The sequence below is a fragment of the Mobula birostris genome, chromosome 1 (assembly GCF_030028105.1).
Source record: "Mobula birostris isolate sMobBir1 chromosome 1, sMobBir1.hap1, whole genome shotgun sequence".
Lineage (NCBI taxonomy): Eukaryota > Metazoa > Chordata > Chondrichthyes > Myliobatiformes > Myliobatidae > Mobula > Mobula birostris.
The window spans coordinates 80,977,158-81,004,228 of NC_092370.1; the positions used below are offsets into that span (position 1 = coordinate 80,977,158).

The window sequence follows — 27,071 nt, forward strand, 5'->3', positions numbered from 1 at the left end:
GAGGATTCGGCAGAAGTTGTGGCAGTTAGTGGGGCGAGGACACTCCACACGAACCAGAGTGTCAAACTACAAGGAAAAGCTGCAAATATTCAGACGCGAATGTACAGAGAATACAGACTAATTAAGAGAAATGACTGAAAAGAGTAAATCGGACTTAAAGGTGAAAAGAAAGCTGGTATCTGAAAATAAACTAGACGGAATAACTTGAATGATAGCAATATGGTCGAGACATAAATAGGAGAAAATTCTCTATGGTTATTCAAATTGCTGAGGGCCCTCTAACACAGGGTGAAGATAGAGGTTATCCCTCTGAACTGAGGCGGGTCGATGCTCAGGTCTCACTGTGGGAAGTTGGGAAAAATTTTCAAATGTTATACGTTCAAAAATGTCGAGGGTGTGGTTATATATTTTGGTTTACTGTTGAGAAGGGATTGCTTACTGTTTGGTTAGAAAAGGAGAGTTTTTTTTTCTACTAGAGAAAAATGCAAATTGAATTGGTAAAAATAATTTCCTATAATGTTAATGGGGTTTTGAATCCAATTAAAAGAAATAAGATTATGTCTAAATTGAAAAAAGAGAGGGCACAAATAGCTTTCCTCCAGGAAACACATATGAGCCAATCTGAACATGGAAAATTAAAAAGAATGGGCTTTAAGCATGTATTTTATTCATCATATAAATTGAGCCACAAAAGAGGGGTAGCTACTTTAATATCAAGTACTCTTAATTATGAACATATTTCAGAGACTAAAGACAAAGATGGAAGATTTGTAAAAATTACAGGAAGAATAGAAGGTACAGAAATAACATTGCTGAATGTTTATGCTCCTCCAGGTTGTGAATGGTCATTTATAGACACATTTTTGACCTAATGGTCAGTTCTCAAGGGGAAGTAATTTGTGGAGGAGATTTTAATATTAGATTAAATCCTATATTAGATTCTTCAAGAATAGTCACTCAGAATAAACCTCTGACTCGGAAAATGAATTTATTGATGGAGGAATTGGGAATTATAGATGTGTGGAGGGAATTACACCCCACTAGTAAAGATTATACACATTATTCTTTCCCTCATTCAGCCTATTCAAGGATAGACTATTTCTTTATCTTTAATACAGATAGACTCAGGATAAAAAACTGTAATATTGCAACAATTGATCTGTCGGATCATAGCCCTGTCTCTAATCCTGGAAAGGAAAATGAGGAAAACACTATGGAGGCTAAACTCAAGTATACTCAATAACCCGAGAGTAATGGAGAGATTAAGGGGAGAAATCAAAGAATACCTAGACCTTAATGACACGGGAGAAACATCATCAGTGATCTTATGGTATACATTGAAAGCTGTACTGAGAGGGAAAATTATTTCCATTACCACTCACATGAAAAAAATCAATGCACAAAAATTAGCAGACCTTCAAGGAAAATTAAAACAACTTCAAGTTGTAAATAGCAACAAAAGTAATTCAAATTTAAAACAGGAAATTAGGAAATTGCAAAGTGAAATTGACGATATTTATACATTGGAAACTCAAAGAAATTTTCTTTACCTGAGACAAAAGAATTATGAAGTAGGAGGTAAATCACCTAGATTTTTAGCTTATAAATTACGAAAACAACAAGCAGACAATACAATTCATAAAATAAAGAATCCAAAGATGAAGCTTGTGGAGAGTACAATAGGGAAAATTCAAGAGAGTTTTGAAACATATTATCGAGAGCTGTACTCCCAACCCTGGGCCTCCAATGAACCCTATATAGACAGTTTATTGAATTCTTTAGATCTACCTAAACTTACAGATTTACAAAATGAAAGTCTATTAGAACCAGTAACTGCCAAAGAACTGAATGTGGCCATCTCTAGGTTAAAGGCTGGAAAGTCCCCGGGTTCAGATGGGTTTACCTCAGAGTGGTACAAATCCCTGAAGTCACAGTTAGCCCCATTACTACTTAACACCTTCAATTGGATTTTGCAGAGAAGAGAAACTCCACCTTCCTGGAGAGAAGCGATTATTTCAGTTATTCCTAAAGAGGGTAAAGATAAACTAGAATGTGGCAATTATCGGCCAATTAGTGTTCTTAATTTAGATTACAAACTATTTACATCCGTAATAGCGCGCAGATTGGAAAAGCTCTTACCTGGCCTAATCCATTTAGACCAGACTGGATTTATTCAACAAAGACAAACACAGGACAACATAAGGAGAACTCTACACATATTAGAACAGGTTAATAAGAACGAGACAGAGACAATGGTAGTAGGGTTAGACGCTGAGAAAGCTTTTGATTCGGTTAGTTGGGCATTCCTATACAGAGTGTTAGGAAGATTCGGCTTTCAGGAAAAGTTTATTAAAGTAATTCAGACTCTATATGACAGCCCTACAGCTCGAATTAAGATAAATGGGGACCTCTCTGACTCCTTTATTTTAGAGAGAGGCACTAGACAGGGATGCCCAATTTCTCCTCTCCTCTTCGCGCTATATATTGAACCGCTTGCCCAACCAATAAGACAGAGCGAAATCGTAAGAGGTATCAAGGTGGCAGGGATTGAACAGAAAGTGGCATTATTCGCAGATGATGTTTTAGTCTATCTGAGTGAACCAGAAAAATCATTTATAGGATTGTTTACGCTGTTGGATAACTTTGGGAAAATATCAGATTATAAAATAAATGTAAAGAAAACGCAGGTTATGTCCCTAAATTATACACCATCCAAAAAATTGCAGGATACATATGATCTTAAGTGGGAAGCTAAATCATTAAAATATTTAGGAATAACCCTGCTGAAGGATCTTTCAACGCTGTCACAGGTAAATTATGGGCCATTAATCTCAGAGATAAAAGCAGATATGCATAGATGGAATCTTATCCCCTTTTTAAGTTTAAATTCAAGGATAAATACTATAAAAATGAATATTCTTCCTCGGTTACTGTACCTTTTCCGTACTTTACCTGTGGAGGTGGATGATAATCAATTCAGGGAATGGGACAAATGGATTTCCCGCTTCATTTGGCATGGAAAGAAACCTAGAATTCGATATAACACCTTGCAGTTAGGGAAGGAAGGAGGAGGTATGGTTCTTCCTTGCCTGAGAAATTATTTTTATGCCTCACAGATAACCCCTCTGTTATATTGGTGTAATAGGGAATATAAGGCTAGATGGAAGGAAATAGAATTTGGATTGGTTGACAGTTTTCCTCTACAGGCCTCAATAGCTGACAAAGGATTGATGGCCCAATTGGAAAAATTTTAAAACAGTTGGATAAATCTTACATTAAAAGTATGGCAGAAGGTGGTTAATTCATGTGGAATTAATAACATGTTAAAACTCTTCAGATGGTGTGCATATGATACCGAATTCCTTCCCAACAGAGGAGATAAAAGATTTGAACTATGGATAAAGAAAGGTCTTACAACCTACCTCTCATTTATACATAAAAGAGTATTACAAAGTTTCCAAATCCTGCAGGACAAACATGGCCTAGAACACAATGACTTTTTTAGGTACCTTCAAGTACGAAATTATGTTAACCAGAGTTGCAGATATACAGACCTATCAACAGTAGAATTAGAATTTTTCAAGATTCTTAATTCGGCTTGCGGTTCAATACCTAGTAAAACAGTTTCTCGATTATATAATGCACTGTCCCATGCTAAAAATGTAAACACATTGTATATTAAAGAGAAGTGGGAGAAAGAGGCGGGGTTGGTACTTTCAGAGGAGGCTTGGGAGAAAATATGCAGCTTTCAGTGGTCTTCGACTAATTCTTTGACTTGGAGAGAACATTGTTGGAAAAATATTATAAGATACTTCAAGACCCCATATCAGGAAAAATATAAAGATATAAACGTGACGTGTTGGAGAAGGTGCGGCTCCAAGGAGGCAAATCATTTCCATATTTTCTGGGATTGTCCTAAATTAAGTCTATATTGGGAAGGTATTCATAGAACATTAGTTAAGGTGCTTAAGACCCAGACACCTCTGAACTTTGAGAGGCTCTATTTGGGGCATGTATTGTTTCTTGAACAGAAGGAAGATATAAAGTTGCTGCAGGCCCTTTTAGCGGCAAGTAAGAAATCAATCACTAGAAAGTGGCTAATTCCAAAACCACCTACATTAGAAGATTGGCACGAAATTATCTTGGAAATATTTAAAATGGAAAAGTTGACTTACTCCCTGAGAATTCAAAAAGAAAAATTTTATCAAATTTGGAATAAATGGATTGAATATATAACCCCAATGCGAGCAGACTTTAGATGACTCTCCTAATGAATTATACTGCTCTTCTAATCAACACAGTAATATTGCTAACGTAAGCACCCCTAGTCTAAACGTTTACTGTTTTTGTTTTTTTTTGGAAAATAGAGAATTAATACAAGTAAAGGAAAAGATTTGGGTAAGGGATAAAAAATGATAAAATTAAGTAAATAAGTACATAGGGATTGGATAATTATGTTTGGGGGCAGGAGCAAGTATGAACAAGTTAGGATATAAACACCCACAATGGTTGTTACATAGGCTTACATACAACATTTTGGACCAGAAGAAATGATCCAGAAGAGATATATGGAAACTATTACTAATCCACTATTATTACTATTTTTCTTAATAATTAATACCATTACTTAGCCTAATAGATTAGAATTTCCACTGTACATAATTATCTATTTAAGTGTCTAATTTCTTTTTATATCATCTCAATGTGTACTTAAGAATGCATAAATAATTATAGTTTTATACATATAAAAAAATGGAAAAGGTTATATATGTGAAAAAAGTACATGATACTTGTGAATTCCTTATCCAAATAAAAATAAAATAAAAAAAAAGAAATTGAATTTGGAAATTGTGTGGAACAAGCTGGCAGCGAAGACATGTTCCCAAAAAGGATACTTGTCTCCGGTAGCGGAACTGGGTGAGCATGTGGTGGAAGAGCCGGAGGGCAGCAGAGATCACAAAGGGGGAGCATTCATTGAATTCCTGTCGAAGGGTTGATTTAAACCTCTTCAGGGTAGATATCTCTGGAAGAGATGTGGCAGCCTAGGAATCCAATCATAAACAAGGGAAAATCTGCAGATGCTGGAAATCCACACAACTCACACAAAATGCTGGAGGAACTCAGCAGGCCAAGCAGCATCCATGGAAAAGAGTACAGTCGATATTTTGGGCCAAAACACTTTGGCATGAATGGAGAAAAAAGGCTGAGGAGTAGATTTAAATGGTTGTGGGAGGAGAGAGAGAAACACAAGGTAATAGGTGAAAGCTGAAGGGGGAGGAATGAACTAAAGAGCTGGGAAGTTGATTGGTGAAAGAGATACAGAGCTGGAGGAGGAGGAGTCTGACAGAAGAGGACAGAGGTCATGGAAGAAAGAGAAGGGGGGAGGAGCACCAGAGGGGAGCAATGGGCGGGTAAGGAGATGGGGTGAGAGAGGGAAAAGGGGATAGAATATGGTGAAGGAGGGGGGAGTTACTGGAAGTTCGAGAAATCGACGTTCATGCCATCAGATTGGAGGCTACCCAAACGGAATATAAGGTCTTGTTCCTCCAACCAAAGTGTGGCCACACTACAACATTGGAGGAAACCATGGATAGACATATCGGAATGGGATTGGAAGTGGAATTAAAATGGGTGGCCACTGGGAGATCCTGCTTTCTTTATCCAGCCCTGCTGAAGGGTCTCAGTCCAAAACGTCGACTGTACTTTTTTCCATAGATGCTGCCTGGCCTGCTGAGTTCCTCCAGCATTTTGAGTGTATTGCTTGGATTTTCAGCATCTGCAGATTTTCTCTTGTTTGTAGATGGGATAGAGTTTGTCAAATGTATTCTGTAAAGTCTCATTCATCAGTATGTAGAAGTCCCAATGAGAGAGTGCACAATACTCGATCGGCTATTACGGAACGAGACAGGCCAGGTGATATCTGTTTGTGCAGGGGAACACTTTACTTCTAGTGATCACCATACAATTAGTTTCAATGGAAAAAGATAGGTCTGGTCCCCAGGCTGAGATTCTAAATTGGAGAAACGCCAGTTTTGAAGGTATCAGAAAGGATCTGGCAAGTGCAGAGGGGAAAGGCTGTTTTCAAGATTACCGATTTAGGGAACCTTAGTTTTTAAGAGATATTGAGGCCCTGGTTAAGAAATAAAAAGAGGTGCATAGCAGATATAGTACTTCATAACAAATGAAGTGCTTATGAAGTATATGAAATGAAAGAGAACACTTAAGAAAGAAATTGGGAGGGCTAAAAGAAGGCATGTGGTTGCCTTAGCAGACAGGGTAAAGGAGAATTCTAAGGGATTCAACAGATATGTTAAGAGCAAAGGGATTGCAAGAGGCAAAATTGCTGTTCTGGAAGATCAGAATAGTAATCTATGTGTGGAGCCAAAAGAGATGGGGAAGGTCTTAAATGGATTTTTTGTATCGGTATTTACTCAGCAGATGGACACAAAGTCTATGGAAGGGAGGCAAAGCAGCATTGACCTCATGGACCCAATACAGATTACAGAGGAAGAGGTGTTTGCCGTCTTGAGGCAAATTAGGGTGAACAAATCCCCAGGACCTGATAAGGTGTTCCCTCAGACCCTGTGGGGAGGCAAGTTCACGAATTGCAGGGGCCCTAGAAGAGATAATTAAATCATCCATAGCAATAGGTGAGGTACTGGAGGACTGAAGGACAGCTAATGTTGTTCCACTGTTTAAAAAACAAAAAAATTAAACCTGGAAATTATAGGCTAGTTAGCCTGTTAACAGTAATGAGAAAGTTATTGGAAGATATTCTGAGGGACCGGATATACAAGTATTTGGATAGACAGCAACTAATTAGGGATAGTCAGCATGGTTTTGCGTGTGGTAGGTCGTATCTAACCGATCTTATGGAGCTTTTCGAGAAAGTTACCAGAAAAGTAGATGAAGGCAAGGCAGTGGATGTTGTCTACATGGACTTCAGCAAGGCATTTGACATGATCCCACATGGGAGGTTGGTCAAGAAGCTTCAGTCACTCAGCATTCAAGAAGTAGTGAATTGGATTAGACATTGGTTTGTGTGAGGAGCAAGAGTCACAGGTGGTTGCCTGTCTGGCTGCGGAGCTGAGACTGGGACATGGAGCAGTTGTTGTCATCAGTATCTATGATCTCGATGATAATGTGGTTAACTGGATCAACAAATTTGCAGATGACACCAAGATTGGGGGTGTAGCGGACAACGAGGAAGACTATCACAGCTTTCAATAGGATCTGGACCAGCTGGATGAAAAATGGCAGATGGAATTTAATACAGACAAGTACAAGATGTTGCACTTCAGTAGGACCAAGCAGGGTAGGTCTTAAACAGTGAAGAGTAGGACACTGAGGAGTGTGGTAGAACAAAGAGATCTTGGAAGACAGAACCATAATTCGTTGAAAGTGGCACCACAGGTAGGTAGGATTGTAAGCAAAGTTTTCAGCACATTGGCTTTCATAAATCAAACTGATGAGTACAAGAGATGAGATGTTATGTTGAAGTTGTAGATGTTGTAGAAGCCTAATGTGAATTATTGCATGCAGATTTGGTCACCTATCTACAGGAAAGATGAAAATAAGGTTGAAAGAGTACAGAGAAAATTTACATGGGTGTTTACAGGACCGGAGTTACAAGAAAAGATTGAATAGGTTAGGACTTTATTCTTTGGAATGTAGAAGAATGTTGGAAGATTTGACAGAGGTATACAAAATTACAAGGGGTGTAGATAAGCAAATGCAAGCATGCTTTTTTTATTGAAGTTGGGTGGGACTACAACTAGAGGTCATGGGTTAACCTCATGAAAGGTGAAACGTTTAAGGGGAACACGAAGGGAAACTTCTTCATTCAGTCATGAGAGTGTGGAATGAGCTGCCAGTGCAAGTGATGTATGCAAGCTTGATTTCAATGTTTAAAATTAAGTTTGGATAGGTACATGGATGGTATGGGTATGGATGGTATGGATATGGTCCTAGTGCAGGTAGACAGGAGGAGGCTGTTTAAGTGTTTCAGCAAAGACCAGATGAGCTGAAGGGCCTGTTTCTGTGCTGTACTTCTCTATGACTTCATGAACCCCTCACTTAGAAGGACAGCAATAGCTGGTGCAGGGGATGATACCATCTGCAGGTTTCTCTCTGAGTTACATCATCCAAATTAAAAATATATTGCTGATCCTTCACTGCGCAGTCACATTCCTGGAACTCTGTCCAACAGTGCCAAGGGTTTCTTCACTAAAACCAAGGCACTGGTTCAAGAAAGCTCAGTACCTTCTTTTCAAGGGAAATCAGAAATGGATATTAAATACCAGCCTTGCCAGTAATGCCCAGATCATATGAATGAATAAAAAGAACATCTCTTTCCACCACCTTTTAAAAATTATAGTCAGGCTTGTCAGGCATGACGTTCCCCTTGAAAAGTATTCTGGTGGGCCGGCTGGTGGAGCAATGACATCAGCGCCTGACTCTGGAACGGAGGTTCCCAGGTTTGAACCCAGTCGGGTCTACTCACGAGTATGCTTTCCATCCGTACTGGGTTGAGTGTCGAGATCACAACTCGACCTCATAAGATAAAGGGAAAAATACTGCGAAATGTCTGCGTGAGGAGTGGCGTGCCACACAGTCTCTCCCTCTCTCGCTCCGTGCCTTGTAAAGGCATGAAAAAGACATCGTCCCACCAACATTGCACACGCACGCACGCAGACACACAGACGCACGCACATGCAAAAAAAAAGTATTCTGACAACTTGAACAATGATTTCAAGGAATTCAGTAACTCCATCCCCAATTACAGATTCTGGTAGTTTTACAAAACCTACTAGAATCTGTAATTTAAAATAAAGTTACTGAACTTCGGCTAACTATTGACAATTCCCCAGTTTCCCTTTCTCACCTTCCCTAATCAAAAAGAACAGTTCCTGTATGAAACTTTAAGGCCAGTTCTGATATAATTGGAAAACAATGTAGAAATTTGCAGCTAAAAATATTAAGACCCACTTAGTTTGCCTTCTAGTGATACAGTAGTTGCCTGAGATATGCATGATTTAATTCTCTAATCATGGCACTCAAACTCTATAAATTAAGTTAAAAGAGATTGCAATGTGAATAAAGCAGTAGAAAGTTAGTTTGAAAACCAAAATACTAAAGACAACAATTTTTTTACTGCTATAATTGCCAAACCACACACAGTATTAACAACATCCTGGCTTGAGTGATATGAATTCATTTGCTATTTTTGGCCTCATTTATTTGCATGGTATTAACAGAATATTTTATGATCAAACTCATTAGACACCAACATCAAATGTTGCCTGTCAGCGAAGGAGACAATGTATATTACTAATTTAAAAATCTCTACTTACAAAATCAAAGTCCCCATCTTGTGGAACCTTCCAGTTATCAGGGAAAGGATTTCTTGATTTATGGAAAGGCTCCTGCAGATTTTGGTCACAATTTCCAAGATGCTTAGTACTTTTCTCCTGCTTGTCAAAATAATCCATAAATGCTGGTCTTTGCAATTGTTCTGAAGCATCATTCCCTACAAGGATAAAAACATATTGTTTTCAAGTGTCTAAAGAATCATTCTAGGTTATAATTATAAAACAGAATTTGTTGCAGACATTCAGCTGGTTAGACATCATCCATAGAAAGCAGAACAGCATTAATGTTTCTGCTTTTATTTCAGATTTTAAATGTCTACTATTTTAAAACAATTTTATACTTTTTTAAAGCTCATTCTATACTGCATAAAGCAAAACAAATAAAGCAGAGAAGCAGAAGTATCAAAAATTTGATTAGAACCCCAAATATTGTTCAAACAGCCTTGATTATATTCCTAGATAAATAATGAAATTAAATCATTTTGGAAATCCTATAATCTGAAAATGCATCTCTACTGCATTTACTTTCATTCTTTTCGTCCATTTCTGCTTTCATGGAAAACTAAGCAGAAATAGTTAATTCTTATTGCACCTACTTTATGAGAAGATTTCGTTGAAATAAACTGCACAAATAGTTGAATTTCAAGTTATACCCTGAAATTTCTTTTTAATCACAAATAATGCGACACACTAAAAAGAGAACCTTACTGTTATTTGGCAGGGCATTGTAACTAATTCAGTAAAGCCACTAAAACATTCTTTTTAAACTTGATATTTTTATTGCTGGAGGTTTATTATAATTTTAACTAACTAAAACATTCTTTTAAAATTCATTATTATTATACTACAGAACTCATTATTGTTATTACTATAGGACAGTGAGCCTTCCATCATTGGTAGGGAAATTACTGGAGGAAATCCTAAGGGATAGGAATTTTGGGCTGGCAGGGGCTGATTAAAGGTAGTCAACATGGCTCTGTGTGGTGAAAATTCTAATTTGAATGAGTTTTTGAGCGGGTTGACAAGAAGACTGATGAAGGTAGGGCGGTAAACATTGTCTAAACCAGGGATTCCCAACCTCTTCTATGCCATGGGCCAATACCATTAGGCAAGGGGTTCATGGAGCCCAGATTGGGGACCCCTGGTCTATAAGGACTTCAGTAAAGTAGCTGACATGGTTCCCTCAATGCTGGTTGAGAAAATTGAGCCACATGCATCTGTAGTGAGCTGGAATCAAAACTGGCTTCATGTTGGGAGGCAGAGGGTAGTGGTTTCTTTTCTGATTGGAAATCTATGACTAACAGTACGATCCAAAGACCAGTGATGAAACCCTTGTTGTTTGCTAACAACTTGGATTGAGTCAGATTTGCATAGTACAACAAGAAGCCCTTCAGCACAACTCATCAATGCCCACTAGGATGCCTGCCTACACAAATCCCAGTTGCCCATATGAGGGCTGTACTGGTGATATTGTGAGCAGCAAGAAAAGATACCTTATGCTATAGTGGGATATAAATCACATGGAAAGTTGAGAAGAGCACTGACAGAGATAATTTAATCCTGACAAGCGCAAGATAAATGGAGTCACACGAGGCAAAAATGCTAGATAATAGATTTTGGGAAGTCAAACAGAGGCATATATAGTAAGTGGTAGGGAACTAAGGAATGTTGAGGAACAGAAGGATCTGTTTGTTCCAAATTTTTACATAATCTTCAAATTCTGCATTAAGTCTCATCAACAGTGAATGTGTGAAATTTCTGCCACAGAATGCAAGTTGAATCTTAGGCATAGCTTCACATTTGTTATCTTGTAAAATCATAAATCTCAAGAGGAAACACTTGAACTGTTCTCTAAATGAAACTACCATTTGAAATTGTGAATTATGCCAAAGGCACGAGCTAGAACACACAGTACACAGCCAGGAACCCACAGTCAGCTTAAGTTTCTGCTTAATGGTTGAAAATGACAAACAAAATTGTATTTTAGTGCAAAGCAAATAATATTTATTAAAAACTTAAAAAAAAACATTATGTAATTAACCAGCAATAAATGTCTACTCATATGAACATGCATAGGAGAAAGCTGCAATCAGTTGAGTTACTATCCTTACTGAGTGACACAAAATTCTTCAGAAGGTTGGCCAATTACAGCTTGTATCTCCCTTTAACAGAGACGTCAGAAGAGATGGAACAACCTTAATTTCTCTCAGCTTTTACATTAGTTTGCCTGACAAAATCACAAAGCAGGTAAAGGATTATGAACGTTTTCAGTGCCTACTCAAGCAAAGTGTTTGGAATTGGACCCAGAGGAATGCTGTTTGCTTGGAAACAGAAGATGTCTAAAAAGAACAGATTTTAAACTGTAGTTTAGGAAAAAGGAAAGCAACACAGTCCTCTCATCACTGCTGGAGTGGCTTTTCTAGGGAGAGAGTTAGCAGCACCAAATTTCTGGGAGTGCAGTTAATGCCCAATCTCACCTGGTCCCTGAACACCACCTCTTCGGTCAAGATAGCAAAGCAGTGTCTCCATTTCCTGAGAAGACTGAAGTGTGCAAGATCCCCTCCCACCCACTCTAACCATTTGTTACAGGAGCATCACTAAGTATGTCCTGACCAGCTACAGTATTGTCTGGTTTGGGAATTGCAAGGCATCTGACCTCAAGTCCCTATAAAGGATTTTGAGGACTGCTGAGAGGATCATCGGAGTTTTTCTTCTACCCATCAGGAGCATTCCATGCACAGGGCCCTTAGCATTATCAATGATCCCACACATCCATTCAAAGTTTTAGCACAGGCAGGGCAGATGGAAAGCTACTGAAATAATGTGCTTGTTTCAAATATTGAAAAAAATTGAAACAGTATCCACTTCTGTGTATAGTCTTTGTATGCACCTGGGAGGTGCTCAATGCCCTCCTGGGAGTACCTTCAATATTTTGAGCAATCATAGGCTAAGAATTCCTGTGAGTCAGTGAGGGTGCTGCATAATTTTCTCTGTCCTCCTAGAAATCTCTTGCCATAATAAAGCTCAGAACAGCGTTCTTATTTTGCTTGTCCAGAGCTAGTCATACTGATGACCTTAGATTTAAGTGTGCAGCCAGTAGTTAGACAGAACTCTACTAAATTCTTGATATGGCAGTCAGTAAGCTCCTAATAATTTAGTAGCTCAGACTTACCATCCAGGAAGGCAGCATCTTTTTTTTTTAAAGCCAATAATATCTCTTCAGTTTACACATTTAATCACTACTGCCATTCACCCAACCAAAAGCCCAGAGACAGATAAATAGATAGATATATAACTGTCTTTTAAAAACTTACTTGCATCAAGCTGCAGAATCTAAAACAAATACTAAGCACTGCACTTAATTCTTTCATTTTCAAGTCTGCCTAACATAATTGTTTTCTGTTTATTGGCAATATAGATAAATATGGCCTTACAGCCATTTTATCTCACCCTTCTGTAATCCCAAGGTCAAATTTTATAACTTTAAGGCAAATACAGCAACATAATTACAAGAGAGCCATACAAATCACTAAAAATTGAATGTTACACCATATGTTAGAGAGATAAAAGCTGGAATGGTTTATCACCTTCTTTAGAAGTCCAAGAACAATTTAATTTTGACAGAAATTTTTGGTTGTTGTTGCTCTTTATAACTTTGGTAAATTGCCCTTGTTACCCAAAATGTTGGTATTTGCTATTACTGGTTGGTCACTATTCAACATTTTTCGATAAGAGAACTCAGTTGTCCATATAGAGCCAACCTGTGGCTAAATGCGGTAAGTACATCTGGATAACTGAGTTAATAAAATTACCATGGAAATAATGGCCCAGATTTTGTGGCCTGTGGCAGGCATGATGCTCACACTAATCTCAGTGAAAAATTCACAGCCGTTTCTGTGACATGCTTTTCCAACATCAGCTATTATCAGACACCAGTGGCAGGCAATTATTGGAGTCACCTACCATGCTAAACAGTCTTTAAGAAAATAGGGAAATTTTCCTTCCACATTTATATTTTTGATCTTCACCTCCCTTTGACATTCGGCAATGATGTATCCCTATGACTTATATTTGTTGAAAATGATTACGGTGTTTGTATTTTGCACAGATGATATTTCAGTCTTATTGCATGGGGCTGCAGTGGAGTCATCAGAGATTGGAAGGTAGTTCAGAGCAGTTGAACTATATTGGAGGTTGAGAAACATGAATTATCATTACAATGATAGTCAACATTGTCACTTTCTCTGATCTTTAAAAATGCTTTTAATGTACACTTATGTATTTACATTTCAGATACACAGAAAGATGGAATTGAGTTATAAGGAAAACAGCATCGGGATGATACATGAGCAAAATCATAAATCAGTTCATGAAAACTTCCTTTACTATATTTAACAAATGTTACAGAAGAGCCACAAAATATGCAATTTCTTAAGTACTATGCAGATATCTATGATGCAAAATCATAACACCTCAAAGTTTTCAAAGATAAGTAGATTGTATCCTGCAAACTACTATTTTAAAAACTGAAGAAAGATAAATATCTTTATTAAGCACTTTTTATGATACATCAAAGTACCCTACAATCAATAATATCTGCTGAACCTATCTATGCTGGAATGTAATAATCCCTACTGCTCTCTGGCAATAATGGCTCACAGCAAGATCCCAAAAAACACAAACCACTTCCAGTACCCTGGGTGCAACCTCTTGTCAAAGAGTAACATTAATATTAATTTCATAGCTGTCCTCAATGTGTCAGCATAATTGTTGGTGATTAAGGAAAAGGATCTTTTAAGATCAAAACTTTAGACTTGAAACAAAACTTAGGATCCACTGGGCAGCAGTGCTCCTTGGCCTCCTATCTGCTTCTGAGAGCTCGTCTACCACAGAAAGCACAGCAGAGTACTGGACGGATACCACCAATGTTGCCTCAGGAGGTATTTCAGAGGAGATTCACAAGGGTGGTCCTGAATATAAATGGATTGTCTTATGCTGAAGATCTGTATTCACTGGAATTCACAAAAATGAGAGACAAACTTATTGAACAATATCGGTTTATGTGGGTTTCAGTGGCTTGATGAGATAACTGCTATGAGAATTCTTCAGTGCATGGTTGTGGAACAATCTAGGATAATAAATGTAGGCTGAATCATTGAGTATACTCAAAACTAGGAGATTTATCATCAATAAGGAAATCAAGCATTATGGGTATAGGAGGGGAAAGTGGATGAAGAAAGCTCTATCAACCATGATCTTATAAAATGACAGAGCTCTAAGGGGCTGCTATATAATTTATTCCACCTCCTTCCTCTTTTAGTTATGTTGAGAGAGAAATAATTACAGGTGAAGCAACAGAAACAACTATCCTGCTCTTTTCAAAATATTGTCCATCCAGGGGAACAAATTATCATCTCATCTTATCAACTTTAAATGACAGACATCAGTGTAGTACTCACTGCAGTACTACAGTGTCAGCCTTTGTGTATTTTGATTTAATCCATTAGCTAAGAGCCAGGAGAGCTACTTGCACAGAGGTACAGCTCTTTGGTTCAGAAGGGCCTGTTCCACACTGTATCGCTAAATATATAATACTAACTGAGTCATGGTAATGACACAGAACAGAATAACATGTGGTCAGAAAAGTGCTGCGTAAACAGACATCTGGAAATACACCCCATGAGAATTAATATTCTTAAGGGTCAAAAACAAAGGAAAAGATTCACTTAGCTTCAAAGCTCATTTCCTAATTTGGTGCTGCATGGTGTAAGTCTAATAAGTCAATACAAAGAAAAATTAACCAGGAGTTTAAAAAAAATCACAGTTGGATACATGTCAGTTTTTGTAGCCTATGATTTAGCAAAAGTAAACTGAAACTGGTTGGAAAGAAAGCAATGTCAGGGCTGTGAAAGACATTCAGGTTCTACAGAAAAGAGATTCAGAGCAAACATGTTATTACAAAACTGCTGAGACCCTAAACCTTAAATCCTATGAATGTCTGGAATGGAGCAGAACAAAGGTAAAAGAAGGATATGTAAGACTTCAATGCTGTAGGAAGCCCAAAACTGAAAGTATAGAGCGGTTATTAAAAAATTAAAAGCAAGTTATTTTATAAATACATGAAGAGCAAGGAGATCACAGTGGAAAGAGTTGGGCCTTTTTGATACCAAAGAATCACATGAAGACTTGAGTATGGCTTCACACATATTTAGAAGAGTGGAATCATTTAAATAATTTACCTAAGGGAGACCTGGGTAAAATTTTAAGAGGATAAAAATGATGGAGTAAATATTAAGTTATTTAGCAAATTTGTAAGTAGATTGAACTGTCTGTCCAGAAATATATCCTAGATTGTTAAGAGAATCAAGGCAAACATATTCCAGAGTCTGAAGATCATTTTTCAATACTCCATTGCTGGTGTATTACTGGAGGACTACTAACTCGGCGCCACTGTTTAAAAAGGGAGAACAGGATAGTCCAAGTAATTACAGGTCATTTGGCATGATGTCAGTGCTAGATAAATAAATCAAAAAATACTGGGTTGCAATATTAGACATCATTTGAAAAGCACTAGATTAATCGAAGGCAGCATGGATCAGAGCTAGGTTTATTATTACTGAAATATGTCATGGAATCTGTTGCCTTGCAGCAGCAGTGTAGTGCCATACATTACAAAAGTTATGATAAGCTACAATAAGAAATATATTAAAAAAATTTTTTAAAAATAGTGCAAAAAGAGAGCAAAATTAACGTTCAGGGACCATTCAGAAATCTGATGTCAGAGGGACAAGAGCTGTTTGTAAGATGTTGAGTGTGCATCTTTAGGTTCCTTTACCTCATCCCTGATGGTAGTAATGAAAAGAGGACATGTCCATAAGACAACAGGAGATAGGAGCAGAATTAGGCCATTCAGCTCATCGAGTCTGCTCCATCAATCCATCATGGCTAATCCCATTCCCACTCAACACCATACACCTGCCTTCTTGCCATATCCTTTGATGCCCTGACTGATCAGGAAACCATAAACTTCCCCCTTAAATATACTCATAGACTTGGCCTCCACCAGTCTGTGGCAGAGCATTCCACAGATTCACTGCTCTGTGGCTAAAAAAATTCCTCCATACTTCAGTTTTAAAAGGTCACTCCTCAATTTTGAGTCCGTGCACTCTAGTTTTGGGTACCCCCACCATAGGAAACATCCTCTCCACATCCATCCTATCTAGTCCTTTCAACATTAGGTAGGATACAATGAGATACCTGCATTCTTCTAAATTCCAGTGAGTACAGGTCCAAAGCTGTCAAATGCTCCTCCAATGTTAACCCTTTCTTTCCTGGAATCATCCTCGTGAACCTCCGCTGGACTCTCCAATAGCAGCACATCCTTTCTGAGATATGGGGCCCAAAACTGTTGGCAATACACCATGTGCAGCCTGACTGGTGTCTATTAAAGCTTCAGCATTATCTCTTGGTTTTTATATTCTATTCCCCTTGAAATAAAAGCCAACATTGCATTTGCCTTTAACACAGACTTAACATGTAAATTTAACCTCTGGAAGTCTTACACAAGGACTCATAAGTCCCTCTGCAGATCTGATGTCTGAACCTTCTCCCCATTTAGATAATAGTCCGCACTATTGTTTTTTTTTCCAAAATGCATTTCCCAACACTGTATTCCATCTGCCGCTTTTTGCCTATTCTTCCAATTTGTCTAAGTCCTGAAACAATCGCATTGCTTCCTCAGCACTACCCACCCCTCGACCAATCTTCATATCATCCACAAACTTTGCCACAAAGCCATTAATTCCAATTTCCAAATCATTGACGAACAATGTGAATGGTAGTGATCCCAATACTGATCCCTGAGGAACACCATTGGTCACTGGCAGCCAACCAGAAAAGGCCCCTTCTATTCCAGCTCACTGCCTCCTGCCTGGAGTGAGCCATTCCTCTATTCACGCCAGTATCTTTTCTGTAACGCCATGGGATTTTATCTTGTTAAGCAGCCTCATGGGTGGCACCTTATCAAATTTCTACTGAAAATCCAAGTAAATGACAATTACTATCTCTCCTTTGCTTGTTACTTCCTCGAAGAATTCTAACAGATATGTCAGGCAAGATTTTCCTTTACAGAAACCATGTTGACTTTGACTTATTTTATCATTAGTCTGATAAAAGGTTCTCAGGGTGGGGTCCTGAATGATGGATGCTGCGTTTTTGAGGCATTGTCTTTTGAAGGTGTCCTTGATGGTGGGGCAGCTAATACCCATGCTAGAGCTGGCTGAGTCTACAAACCTCTGCAGCTTTTCTCGATCCTGTGCACTGGAGCCGCCATACCAGGCAGAATGCTCTTTGCTGTACATCTGTGGAAACTTTCCTGAGACTTTGGTGACATACCAAAACGCTAGCAAGGATCTGTTATAGAGAGACTCGGTATGATTAGTTTCATGGTGTCCTGGTAAATGATGTAAAAACAACGGGATCCAAGGGGAAGTGGCAAGTGGGACAGTAACAACATACAAAGCTGCAGAGACAGAAGACAATTTCAGTTAGAGTTCCATCAACTTCCATGAAGGCTCCTTTCTACTGAAATTTAGAGACCGGAATTACACTTGTTTTTGATAATAAAAAAAATGTAGCTACCTGGTTGATAATATGAAGAAAGCTGCAGACTATACTGGACCTGTCAGGTGGGTAAAATATGGGCAGAGAAAAGTGGGTAAAAAATGGGCAGAGAAAATTTCATGCCGAGAAGTATGAAGTTATGCATTTGGGGAGAGCATGAAGTCAAAAAAATAAAAATGAACTGGTTGGATAGTAGAGGGCTAATGCCCTAAATACAGTGGCATGAACATTTTTCCACAGTTAGGCTTAGGTGTCGTTAGGCATTGAAAGCAAGACATGATTACAGTGGATACAGCATTGGATACTGTCATTACTGAAATTTAGCTATGAGATATGAAAATAAATTTTAAAAAGCACAGATGGTATAAATCTGAAATAAAATCAGACAATGCTCAGCAGAACACGTAGTATCTGTGAAAAGAGAAACAATTAACAGTTCAGGTTGAAGACCCTTGGATGACAAAAGGCCCTTCAACCTGAAATGTTAACGCTATTCCTATTTCCAAAAAATGCTAGCTGGATAGACTGGAGTCCTTTCTTAGGAACAGAAGAGGTGAAGGGGAGATGTAACTGAGTTGCATAAAATTATGATAGGCTTTCATGGAGTGGATGGGGAGGATAAATTATGGAAGAAAAGATAAACATTGGTTTAAGAATTAAAGTAGAGTTATGGGAACATTTACAAGGGTAGTAGGGAGGCAAACTTTCAGTACATTGAAAAGTAATTGGATATGCACTCAAAATGACACAATCTTCAGGACTGAATGCCAAGGGCTGGAAGTAGAATCAGGTTAGATCAATCTTTATTAGCCCATAAGACATCAACTATTAAATTTTATGATTGTATTAAATTCTGTTTAATTATTGGAATAGATCACAAATTAAATAATATTATGAATACTTCACTGGAAAATCACAAGGCTCACATATACCATCAATGGCTTTCGGATTCATGAACTGAACAGCAAAAATAGATGATCAATTATTTTTAAATGAACCAAGTACACTCTGATGTTCTAACTCAAACCAGTGGCTTACTAAACATCTGAACATCAAATGCAAACCAAATGTGAATGCTAAGAACACTTTTCAATCACTGCATTTTGATTTTATGATAGCTTTTCTATATCTGAATTTAATTTGAATTCCAAGAAGTATAACAGCTAAAACTATTTGCCTTCTTTAAAATTTATTTCATCTTTACATTCCTGCGTTTCCTACTTCCATTCAGTTTCCTTAACTTAAAAGGCAAACAGATGACTGTTTGCTCCAAGGCATATTTTAATGCTAGTTTTGCAGCCACTGCCAGTTATAAGTGTCCCACATGATATGAAGCTCGCCAACTTGTTTTTATTGGCCATTGAACAGCAGTACCAAGACATTACACACACATGACACAACTAGATGCAATACACTTATTTTATTAAATCTAAAACATCTGACTATAGGTGTTTTGCCTGTTTTATGGGTTTTTTTAAATCAAGATATCAAGCAGGCATAGACATAGGCATGACAAGTATTCTGACAGCATCCAGCTCTCCACTCATTTTCAATTTGCTCATTGTCTGTTCTATCAGACTAGTTGTCTGATATCCAGTCGTAGATGAGTTGCAACTTCCTCTTATCAAAAATTGTAAAGACTGAAGTAATCCTTTCTGTCTCAAGTACACGGTTGCAAGTGACAGGTGATAGAGTCAACTTCAACTAGACCATTTCAAACCTTAGCATCCCATTTAATACCCTTTTTTCTGAACTGCAAATCCCATGAATATTTCAGTCTTGGAATCAACTAAATCCATGGCTCCAAATTCAAACTACTCCTAACTCACTCTCATATGCTGTTGAAACAATTTATCCAATTATCACAGCCAGACAGAAGTTTGCAATTCTGGACAACCACGGTGCTCTGCAAACTGGGGTACACCAACTTTTTCCACTTGCACCCAAACCTGTTGTCCATCATTCCTACATTTATGAACCTACTATTGGTTTGTAGCCCCACGTTGGTTGCTAGATACCCAATATTCACATTTTACAATTCTCATAATCATGTTTAAGTAGCTTTATAGCTTTTTCTTTGCATGTGTGTCTGTCGGTGGGGGGGGGGGAGGTGGAAGGAAGAAACGGACCTAGGACCACTGAACAAAATCCATCCCAAAATCTATACACTCTAAACAGAGTAATTTTGTTATTTTATCTGTTTTAGTACTTATTTATATACCATTACCAAATTTCCATTCATCATCCAACCAAGGTATAGTAAGCTACAGAGCAAATGCTGGAAATGGAGGCTTGGTATAGGCAGGTACTTGATGGTTGGCATGGATATCCTGAGCCAAGGATCAATATGTCTTTAATACATATTAAATGAAATCAAAGCATCTAAGCTGACAACAAAAAAAAAGGTTTTCTTTATTTCAGTGCAGAATGTTATAAAAATTGCTGAATACACACGTATCCTGCATGGAGAGCTCTTATAAGGCAACACATTTTTTTGTTAAGTGCAATTTACTCTGATGTTGACCACAGGGCACTTTGTTTCTGCCACTATTCCTTGCATGCATATGTAATATGTTGTTATTGGACAGTCCAACTGAAAAAAAAAAGTTCTGAACTTTTAGATGAAAAATCCCACACTGAGCATTGAAGAAGAAAGGAACATTTTGAGGTTGACAATGCTTACATTGTGTTATCTGAAATTTCCAGTGGTGGCATTCCATAGGCATTGACTAAAACCTCTGAACACCAATACTTGCAAAGATCAACCTTGGTACATTTCATAAAAGTAATTATACTTAGCTTATGCTGGAGGACAGCTGATAAGCTAAAATAACAAAACGTTTCATTAAGTAAAAAATAAACTTGCAGCAATGGACAAAGCATTTCTTTCTCTACAGTATGTGCCTCTTAGTCCCAACCAGTTCGATACTAATAATATAATAATCAGACATACAGAGTAGTTGATCACATTGTAGAATATGACTTGTGCCATACATGTTACATTCCTAAGAAACAAAAAGGAAAATCATACAAAATATCTGTGCTTTGGCAGATACTTCGTGTTGTGTATTAAATATTTCAACAATATTTGAATAATTTTGGAAATATATTGTTTGATTAAGTTTTCTTTGTTGATAATTCATAGGGATTGAATGCAAAAGTACATGAATGGCAAACATCATTATGCCACCACATCATATGTGCATGCATCACTAAAGTTAAAAAGGAAGTCAACACACAACTCCTGACTCCACCTTTTACTTTCAATTAGTTTTATGCTTTGGAGTTACAAAACATAACAGTGGTGATGAGTAGTCTTGAGACAAATCCCAAAAGTGCGGAGAGGTATTCGAGTTTAAAGAAGATTACAAAATTCACGGGTTCATAAACACTGAGTACGGGGTGACGACAATAATCATAAATTTTTTTAAAAAGCAGACATGGCTGGCTACATCAGAAAGATGGGCACATTTGATTGCATAAGAGATAACTGGAATATGTGTACTGAACGAATTGAGCAGTAGTTAGTAGCAAATGAAATAGCCAACACAAAGCAAGAGCTAGTTTTGCTGAGTTTAATAGGTGGAAGAGCATACAGTTTGTTTGGAAGTTTGACTGTTCCAATCAAACCAGCCAAAATGAGCTCTGCTGATATTGTGAAAATAATGCAGGAAAACTTCGATCTAAAACCATTGCTGATTGCAGAACACTTTAGGTTTCACAAGCAGAATCAAAAGGAAGGGGAGTCCATTTCATCATAAGTGACTGAATGAAAGAGAGTGTCTGAGCATTGTCAGTTCAGTGATAGGCTTGATGATGCACTGAGGAATCATTTAGTGTGTGAAATGTTACAAGAAAGCATTCAAAATTGGCTCTGAACTGAACGACAATCACATGTAAAAAAGCAGCTGAAATCACTGTGTCGGTGGAAACAGAGACTCAACTGAGTTGCAGTCAGGAATTAAAGCAAAACTGCAGCATCTAATCAGAAACCAGCCTGGCAGAACAAATTGTGTTACTGTTGTGGCATGGGCTAACATACACCAAACCAATGCACATTTAAAGGCAAAGCTTGTGGAAATGTATCAAAGCAGGACAGATACCAAGAGCACGTTGGGCAGACAAAAGTAAATGGACTGGACAGAGAAGAAAAAAAGCTAGAAAATCAAGATGCAGTGTCAAAAAGAGCACTAATCTGCATGCTGTTGATTAAATATATAATATATGATAAATATATGATGAAATATATGATATGAGTGACAAATGACTGTGTAGCCTTGTGGTTTAAAATGTGAAAACTAACAGGAGGCAAGCAATATGGCTTGAAGTGAATGACAAATTAATTAAAATGGAATTGGGCACAGCTGTTTCAGTCAGTCCACAAAATGAGTTTACATGGCACTTTAAAGATATTATATTGAACACTGCAGGTGTCCAACTGAGAACTTATACTGGAGACAATTTGACTTCTGTGGGAATGACATTTGTAACAGTGAACTACAACAGCCAAATAAACAAATTGGGTTTATCTGTGGTAAAAACAGGAGGGCAAGGATTGTGGAGACATGATGAGCTGAGATAACTACAACTCGATTGGAAATCCCTCCACAGTTTGCATGCCCAATCGCCTGCAATAGAGTTAACTGGGGCTGAATTAAGAAAGGTACTGGATGATGCCATAGCAGTTCAAGGATGGCTTTGGAGCAGTTTTCTGGAGTTTCAGTTTTGCGACCAATCACTAAGCAGGAGCGCAAGAAAAGAGCTATCTTTCACTTAGGATCACACTCAAGATTAAAACAGCAGTGCTTTGCGGCAGTTTTTCAGATTTGGACTGTGACTGATCACTGAGTGGGAGTACAACAAGAGAGCTACGTTTTCACAGGTTCGCACTCAAGATTAAAAAAGCCGTGCTTTGTGGCAGTTTTTGGGAGTTAAACTGCAACCAATCACTGATAGGGATTCATTACAGAGGGTGAATAAAAATTAAGGTAAGCCCAAGCAGAACAGCCATTCTTGGAGTGCCATTGTGTGAGTGGCCCACTCTTGGAGTGGCTTTGCCTCATTGTGCTCAGGTGAGATCAGGCTTGGCTGAGGTAAGTATTTGACAAGTTTCTTTTCTCTTCTTTATTTTTCATTCCTTATCTGTTAGGGCACAGTTAGTGCAGTGAAAATACCTCCGGGGCAATGTTTTGTTCTGTGTGTCATGTGGGAATTCAGGGAGACTGCTAGCCACATCTGCACCTGGAGCACCAAGCAGCAGCTCCTCAAAGAATGCATTAAGGAACTGGAGCTGTAGCTCAAAGACATTTGGCACATACAGGTCTGTGTTGGGGTCACTTCTTTTTACATTATGTGTCAATGATTTAGATGACAGAATTGATGACATTGTGGCTATTTGCAGATGCTATGAAGATAGATAGAGGGGCAGGTAGTTTTAAGAACATAACAAATAGGAGCTGGAGTAGGCCATCTGGCCCATCAAGCCTGCTCTGCTATTCAATAAGATCATGGCTGATCAGACCAGAGAGTAATCTCCACCTACTTTCCTACTATGCAGAAATATATCCAAACTTGTCCTCAATATACCTACTGAGGTAGCCTCCACTGCTTCATTGGGCAGAGAATTCCACAGATTTAGCACTCTTTGGAAAAAGCAGTTCCTCCTCATCTCTGTCCTAAAGTTCTAGTCTCACCTACCAGAGGAAACAACTTTCCTGCCTCTATGTTATCTATTGCTTTCATAATGTTATATTTTTCTTCAAGATCTCCTCTCATTCTTCTGAATCCCAGCAAGTACAGTCCCAGGTGACTCAATCTCTCTTCATCTCTGGAATCAACCTGGTGAACCTCCTCTGCACCGCCTCCAAACCCAGTATATCCTTCCTCAAGTACGGAGAGGAGATGGAGAGGCTACTGAGGAACTTAGACAGATTAGGAGAGTGGGTAAAGAAGTGGCAGATGGAATACAGTGTGGGGAAATGTATGGACATGCTTTTTGGTAAAAGAAATAAAAGTGTAGACTATTTTCTAATTGGAAAGAAAATTCAAAAATCTGAAGTGAAAAGGGACTTGGGAGTTCTCGTGCAGGATTTCTGGAGATTAATTTGCAGATTGAGTATGGTGTTCAGGAAGACAACTGCAATCTTAGTATTCATTTTGAGAGGACTAGAATATAAAAGTAAGGATGTAATCTTGAAACTTTATAAAGCACTGGTGAGGCCTCACTTGGAGTATTGAGAACAGTTTTGGGTCCCTAATCTAAGAAAGGATGAGCTGACATTGGAGAGGGTCAAAGGAGGTTCACAAAAATGATTCTGAGATTGAAAGGCATCAAATGGCTCTGGGCTCTACTCACTGGAATTCCGAAGAATGAAGGGTTAGCTTACTTGAACCTATTGAATGTTGAAAGACATCAATAGAGTGGATGTGGAGAGGATGTCTAAGCTGAGGAAGTCTTAAGATTTAGGACTCAGCCTCAGAAGGCTGAGGCTGCCCCTCTGAATGGAGATGGGAGGAATTTCTTTTGCCAGAGAGTAGTGAATCTCATGGAGCCCAAGTCATTGATACAGGGGGAAAGCAGGAGACTGGGGCTGAGAAGAAAAATGGATCAGCAATGATGAAATGGCAGAGCAGACTCGATGGGCCAAATGCCTAATTCTGCTCCTATATTTTATGGTCTTATTGTCCAGATCAATACCCTCTGTTCAAGATAGAGGCTATCTTTTCAAACCTTTCTGGAGGAAACACTTTTCAGCAAAGTGGACTTTGCTGAGGCCTACTTACATATGAAGATGGATGAAGAATCCAAAGTGTTTCTCATCATAAACACTCACAAAGAGCTTTATTGCTATAAGAGTGGCATCTGTACCTGCACTTCGGCAGAAAGCTATGGGCCAGATGCTACAAGGAAACAAGTAATCATAAAAATACTGATGGATTGTCCTGTTTACCCTTAGAAAAGGAAAATCCTGAAAAATTTACAAAAGAGAACATTCCTCTTGATGTATACTTCCTAACGTACATCGGAGGTCTCCGTATTACAGCAGAGATGATCCAAACGGAAAGTAGTAAAGACCCCACAATGTCTCAGGTTTACATGCCCACTTAAAATAGCTAGAATGTAAGCATAAATTCCAGTTTCCCAATTTTTACCAGCATTGATCTGAACTTGCCCTTGACACAGGTTGCTTTATGTGGGAATTGAAAGATATATACCATCCAAGCTGAGAAAGTGTTGGAGGATCTACATGTCAGTCATCTGGGTGTGGTCAAAGGTAAAGCATTCACTCGAAGCTTTGTCTGGTGGCCTGGGATAGATTAGCAAATTGAGCAGCTTGCCATGCACTATTGGGGTGCCAACACATCTAGAAGAAAGGTACCCAGGGCTATCAGAATGACTTCCTGCAGTCCAGGAATGAACTCCTATGACCACCATGGAGGATGCCCAGAACCTGAGATTGTTTCACAGCCACAAGCCCAAGTCCCATATGCCAAGCATGGAAAGACGTTATCCCACAAGAATAAGATATACTGTGTGTGTGTGTGTGTGTGTGTGTGTGTGTGTGTGTATACACACACATACAGTACCTATAAAAAGTATTCACACCCTTTTAAGTTTTTATGTTTTATTGTTTTACAACACTGAATTACAGTGGATTTAATTTGGCTTTTATCGCACTGATCAACAGAAAAAGACCCTTTCGTGTCAAAATGAAAACAGATCGCTACAAAATTATCTAAATTCTTTACAAATATAAAACACAAAATAATTGATTGCATAAACCCCTTCAATATGACACACCAAATCATCACTGATGCAGCAAATTGGTTTTAGATGTCACCTGTGTGCAGTCAAGGTGCTTCAATTGAATGTAGTAAAAATATACCTGTATCTGGAAGGTTCAACTGCTGGTGAGTCAGAATCCTGGCAAAAACTACACCATGAAGACAAAAGAACACCAAGCAATGCCACCAAAAAGTTGGAGATGAATATAAGAAAAGCACAAGTCAGGAGATGGATACAAGAAAGTTTCCAAGTCACTGAATATATAGTTAAGTCAATCATCAAGAAATGGAAAGAATATGGCACAGCTGTAAATCTGCCCAGAGCAGGCCATCTTCAAAAACTGAGTGACTGTGCAAGAAGGGGGCTAGTGAGGAGGCCAGCGAAGAGACCTATGAAAACACTGGAGAAGTTACAAGCTTCAGTGGCTGAGATGGGGGAGACTGTGCATACAACCACTATTGCCCGGGGGCTTCACCAGTCACAGCTTTATGGGATGGTGGCAAAGAGAAAGCCACTGCTGGAAAAAAAAACTCACATAAAATCTCAGCTAGGGCTTACCAGAAGGCAAAAAGGAGACTCTGAAGTCAGCTGGAAGAAGGTTCTATGGTCTCACGAAACCAAAATTGAACTTTTTGGCCATCAGACTAAACGCTATGTTTGCTGTAAGCCAAACACTGCATATCATCAAAAACACACCATCTCCACCGTGAAGCATGGTGGTGGCTATATCATGCTGTTGGGATGCTTCACTGCAGCAGGCCCTGGAAGGCTTGTGAATATAGAGGGTAAAATGAATGCAGCAAAATACAGGGAAATCCTGGAGAAAAACCTGATGCAGTCTGCAAGAGAACTGCGACTTGGGAGATTTGTTTCCCAGTAAGACAATGACTCCAAGCATAAAACCAAAGGAGTGGCTTAAGAGTAAGGACTAATTCCGCTAGACGGAGCAGAGTGGTGGTAGAGGGGAACTGATTAGGTCTGGAATCCAAAAAGAAGCGGAGAGCTTTGAGACCTTCCTGATGGGGGACACTGACTTCTCTAACTTCCACTAATGCCCCACCTCCCCCTCGTACCCCATCCGTTACTTATTTTTTTACACACATTCTTTCTCTCTCTCCTTTTTCTCCCTCCGTCCCTCTGACTATACCCCTTGCCCATCCTCTGGGTTCCACCCCCCCGTCTTTCTCCCTGGGCCTCCTGTCCCATGATCCTCTTATATCCCCTTTGCCAATCACCTGTCCAACTCTTGGCTCCATCCCTCCCCCTCCTGTCTTCTCCTATCATTTTGTATC

General features: G+C 38.6%; 1 protein-coding gene across 1 annotated transcript in view; it reads right to left on the bottom strand.

Moving 5' to 3' along the window:
• Positions 1-27,071, bottom strand: part of stk3 (serine/threonine kinase 3 (STE20 homolog, yeast)) — a 487,842-nt gene that overhangs the window by 88,041 nt on the left and 372,730 nt on the right. The window contains exon 10 of the mRNA XM_072258090.1: positions 9,354-9,529. Coding sequence (XP_072114191.1) covers positions 9,354-9,529 — 176 coding nt within the window. The remainder of the gene's footprint in view (positions 1-9,353; positions 9,530-27,071) is intronic.